The sequence below is a fragment of the Penaeus chinensis genome, chromosome 7 (assembly GCF_019202785.1).
Source record: "Penaeus chinensis breed Huanghai No. 1 chromosome 7, ASM1920278v2, whole genome shotgun sequence".
NCBI lineage: Eukaryota > Metazoa > Arthropoda > Malacostraca > Decapoda > Penaeidae > Penaeus > Penaeus chinensis.
The window spans coordinates 12,118,969-12,121,468 of NC_061825.1; the positions used below are offsets into that span (position 1 = coordinate 12,118,969).

The following is a 2,500-nucleotide window of genomic DNA, read 5'->3' on the forward strand; positions in this document are numbered from 1 at the left end:
TATATACATATTTGTATAGTCTGTCCTCACTGCCCCGTGTTCACTGCGTAGCTTCTCCTTTCTCTCTTTTAAACTCCCTCCTCTCCCTTTCCTGAAAATGGAATCCAGAAGGATTCCGAAACTGTTGTCTAATTTTCAATAAATCTAGTTTGTGTATTGTGTGCTATTCTAGAATATATATATATATATATATATATATATTAGAAAGGCACACAATTTTATATATATATATATATGTAATTGATTCAAAATTAACATCAATTTATTTCTTTGCTGTTGTTTTTCAGGATGAGTTCAGTGTCGCCGTTCTTCTCACTGCTTTTGTTAATATTGTCGGCATATTTGGGTCTCGGGAAAAATACTGAGAACTTCGACATCGAGACTTTCCCTGACTGTGAGTTGGCGGGGAGACCCGTTTGTGCTCCGGTGTGTTTTGTATTCTTTATCCTGTCTCGGTGTATCATATTTTTATCTCCTTTCGTCGCTTCCGTTCTGCTTTTTTTCATTGATTTTTTATCTGTTTCATTTTCTCTCTCTCTCTCTCTCTCTCTCTCTCTCTCTCTCTCTCTCTCTCTCTCTCTCTCTCTCTCTCTCTCTCTCTCTCTCTCTCTCTTCTCTCTCTCTCTCTCTCTCTATCGTCTCTTTCTCTATCTATCTATCCGTCTATCCATCCATACATTTATCTATATCTCCCTATCTCTCTTTTTCCCTTATACATCTTAAATATCAAGAAACGGATCAACACTTTGGTTCCAAGTACAAGCAGACGCCACGTTATACAGCATTGCAGGAGGATCGCGTCCGTTGAGTTCTCGCACGAAAGTCGTTATCTGTTCGTAAGACTTCCAATAGGGAAGTGAGTTCGTGTGGTAGCGTGGATATTAAGCAATGTTGTCTCGATTTCCTTCCTCAACCGGGTATGAATAAAATTGTTCTTGTTAATATCAGTTATGAACAAAATAAAACATTCTGTAACTGAAAAAATAGACGTGTGTGTATATCTATTCCAGGGCAAATCCCACAAATATAAAAGTACTGGTTTTCAATGTACATTACAATATCTGTTAGGCATTCGGTTCATATGGAATTTCCAATATTGATGTTTCTGACAGATGCAACCAATTTTCAATGGAGGGTTAGGAAGTAGTAAAATCCAGAAAAAAACTATCGAGATCAAGGACTGGTAATACACGCACGCGCACGCGCATACACACAGAGATATATATGTGTGTATGCATATATATATATATATATATATGTGTGTGTGTGTGTGTGTGTGTGTGTGTGTGTGTGTGTGTGTGTGTGTGTGTGTGTTCGCGCGCGAGCATACATGTGGCACACCATATTAAAGTGGAGGTATCATTTACGACATTTACCATCTAGCTTACTAAAGAAACAAAATATTTCTCGAAATTTTATCACTCCTCCGACATTGTTCTTTTCCAGTTGACTACCTCGTGGAGAAAGATATCGAGGAGGATATCTGCGCCAAGATCTACGCCCCTGTTTGTGGCAGCGACGGCATCACCTACGACAACATCTGCGTCCTGACAAGAATGAACACGCCGGACCAGGATGAGCCCGTCTTGTTTGTGTACAGAGGGCGCTGTGAGGATCTACCCTGACCCGTTTGCGGACGACTCGTTAAAGAAATATATTTGGGATGAAAATTAAACGAAATTATGCTCTATGTGAGTTTCTACTGGGTGAAGAACGTAGGGGGATATTATTTCTATATGAAAATAAGGTGTGTGTGTGTGTGTATGTAAACAGGAATACTGGCACAACAACGTAAACATTGGTATGGTATGAAATCAAATAAAACAGGTACTGTATAATGAATGAGGTTTTATCGACAGATGAGTCATGTCCTTCTCATAACGTCACTGCTTAACGTTCCTTTTTTTTAAATGGCAGTATGTCATTTACGCGCACCCATATATATGTGTAAATATATCTACACATACAGATATAGATTGATAAACAGATAGAGACGTTGATATATAGATATAGATCGATAGATATACATAGACATGTATGTGTGTGTGTGTGTGTGTGTATGTGTATGTGTATGTGTGTGTATGTGTGTGTGTGTGTGTGTGTGTGTGTTTGTGTGTATGTGTATGTGTGTGTGTATATATATCCGGGTGTATGTATGTATGTATACGTTTAAATGTACAAATATATATGTGTGTGTGTGTATGTGTGTGTGTGTGTGTGTGTGTGTGTGTGTGTGTGTGTGTGTGAGTGTGTATGCATGTATGTAGTATATGTGTATATATATGTATATATATGTATATATGTCTATATGTATATATGTATACATATATACATATATATATTAATAAGAATCGTAATTCTTTCCGAAATCTAAAAGATTAAACTATTGCAAATGAAATTATTATGCGCGAAAGGCCATAGTTATATCTCGTCTCCAAGCGAACAGCTTTGAGCATGCAGGACGTGATTCTACTTTTTATGTATTTCTCTGCCTCAATTG

The 2,500-nt window shown here is 37.5% G+C and overlaps 1 protein-coding gene across 1 annotated transcript in view; it reads left to right on the forward strand.

Annotated features, from left to right (window-relative positions):
* LOC125027636 (ovomucoid-like) overlaps positions 1–1,920 on the forward strand; it is a 2,553-nt gene extending 633 nt beyond the window's left edge. Inside the window, exons 2-3 of the mRNA XM_047616804.1 lie at positions 288–394; positions 1,447–1,920. Of these exons, the coding sequence (XP_047472760.1) occupies positions 289–394; positions 1,447–1,625 (285 nt within the window). The 5' untranslated portion in view covers position 288 and the 3' untranslated portion in view covers positions 1,626–1,920. The remainder of the gene's footprint in view (positions 1–287; positions 395–1,446) is intronic.
* Positions 1,921–2,500: the final 580 nt, after the last annotated feature.